General features: G+C 48.4%; 1 protein-coding gene across 2 annotated transcripts in view; it reads right to left on the reverse strand.

The window, feature by feature from the left end:
- The window catches only part of LOC138958016 (EF-hand calcium-binding domain-containing protein 6-like), a 61,162-nt gene extending 59,380 nt beyond the window's left edge, over nucleotides 1-1,782 (reverse strand). The window contains exon 1 of one of the 2 annotated variants that reach the window (XM_070329041.1): nucleotides 792-1,782. In XM_070329041.1, coding sequence (XP_070185142.1) covers nucleotides 792-1,125 — 334 coding nt within the window. In that variant the 5' untranslated portion in view covers nucleotides 1,126-1,782. The remainder of the gene's footprint in view (nucleotides 1-791) is intronic. The other variant, XM_070329042.1, reaches the window with a different exon arrangement.
- Between the last annotated feature and the right edge of the window lie 253 nt (nucleotides 1,783-2,035).

Genomic DNA, 2,035 nt, shown 5'->3' on the forward strand with positions numbered 1-2,035 from the left:
TTGGAATGCAGGCTAATATGGACATACATCCGGGGTCCTCTCAAGCCCTTTCTAACATGATTTCATTGTTCAAAAAACAAGAAAGGTTTACCAAAAAGTTTTGTCCTGAATTAAAGGTTCCAATGATTTAAACTTTCTTGGATTCTTTGGTATTCTTGATTTGGAACGTTGGCAGTATATCTGTTGTGGAATTCTTTTACGTGTTTTTTTCAATTGCAAAATAAAGCATTAGTAAAGACATGTTGATTGTCCGTCATACATCTAACAAACCGAAAACTTGTTATTGGACCGCCGTGGATGAGACTGTCAGCAAGCTGTCTACGGTTATGGACTGTGCAACAAACAAACAAAACAAAAAAAACCTCCCATTTCACTCCAGACGTTCGATTTTTTTTCTCAGAACGGAAAGAGGGGAAAACATAATTTGGAGAATACAGTATGCAGCTTTTAATTCGTTCTGGAGTCTCTACGGCTAAGCTGACTCGACGACCAAATACATTAACAATGAATAATGAACCAGACCAAACAAAACAAATCAAATAAGCTGTAGCTGCTATTGTTGCTTTTAAATTAATATATGTATTTCAGTTGCTGTTTTTGTCCTCCTTCCTGTCCCCTTCTACAGACCCCCGTATCGTCCGCCAAATGATTGCTTTTTAAGAGCACGCGTATAAACTTTCCTTTCGGTGCTCCTTTTATTAAAGTGATTGTGTGCGGCATTGTTATCTGTCATTTTCTGAACAAATTGTTAAAACCAAAATGAGCAAATGTTGACAAAACGGCCAACTCACCAAAGACGGGTAGCCTAGTATGGCCAGGGTCGCCATACTTGACCTCCACGCCCTCCGGGATGCTGTCGATGTGGATGGTACCCCCCGCAGCCTCCTTCTTCCCCCTGCTGGCTGCACTCAGACTCTTCTTCCTCCCACCGGCCCCTTGACCCTCGTTGGCCAGAGGACGGCCGGAGCCTATCTGGTCCGCGGGCCGATCCCCCGCCCTGGACATCCCCCGTACGTCCAACTTGTCCGGGTTGGACATGCGAGACATGGGGTGCTGGATCTCGGGTAGACTCACCCCCATCTTGAACTGACTGGCTGGCCGCGACGACACCCCCACCTGGGACATGAGATACCGAGTATCTTCTGGTGCTGGTCTGGGATCACTTGACAGGATCCACACTGACTGACTGACTGCAAGCCTTCACGTCGTCAACGACGAGTCCACCGAACACACTCCTGGTTCATAGAGACGATCGTCTTCATATAATAAACCTTGATTGACTTTAAAGGGAAGGATGAAAGTCCTACTCTCAGCCCTCGTGGGTGACAAAGTTTCCCCCAGCTGTGTGCCAACACCCTGAAGAATCCTGAAAGATGACGACGAAGACAGTGATTATCCCCGAGGCGGAGAAGACGAGAAGAACAACAAGAGGAGAGTGTTGAACAATGGCGGCACAGCGGTCCTGGCAGAACGGCCAGTTGGTAAGTAGCTTCCCTTCCGGTGCTAGGCGTTGCTAGGGACTGGGCCCGCTTGCTTCGCGACCGTCCTATATAGTCAAGGCTGATCGGTAATAAAGATCTCGCCGGCCTTTGTTTTACGACTAACTAAATTCCAAGAGCACGGCTTTTTTTCTACTCCGGAACACTTTCCTGTCTTTTCCACCTCTAAATTTGAGGTTTTCTTTACCAATCTTTCATGGAGAAAAGAAACCAAGTTATAGAGACAACTTGGCGGGCTCTGGCTAATCCGGGGTATACAATAGCGGTGGGGTAGCCACCATTGAGGTTAATCAGCCACAGCCCCGTAACGCACGCGGTCTCGCTCTACACTCTCAAGCCCGTAGCGTGCGCTTTGCGGTGGCATTTCTCTCTCGGGTAGACTGGGGTGCCGGTGGTAGGGGTTTGGGGGTATGGATGGGGTGGGGTGGGGTTGAGGGGGTGGCACAATACTAACAGGGTGGCGTTGCTAGGGGCGACGCTTGGTTCGTTAGCTCGTGCCATTGCACCCTTTGAGCTTAATTGGCCAATGTAGCCAA

The sequence above is a fragment of the Littorina saxatilis genome, linkage group LG2 (genome assembly GCF_037325665.1).
Source record: "Littorina saxatilis isolate snail1 linkage group LG2, US_GU_Lsax_2.0, whole genome shotgun sequence".
NCBI classification, from domain to species: Eukaryota; Metazoa; Mollusca; class Gastropoda; order Littorinimorpha; family Littorinidae; genus Littorina; species Littorina saxatilis.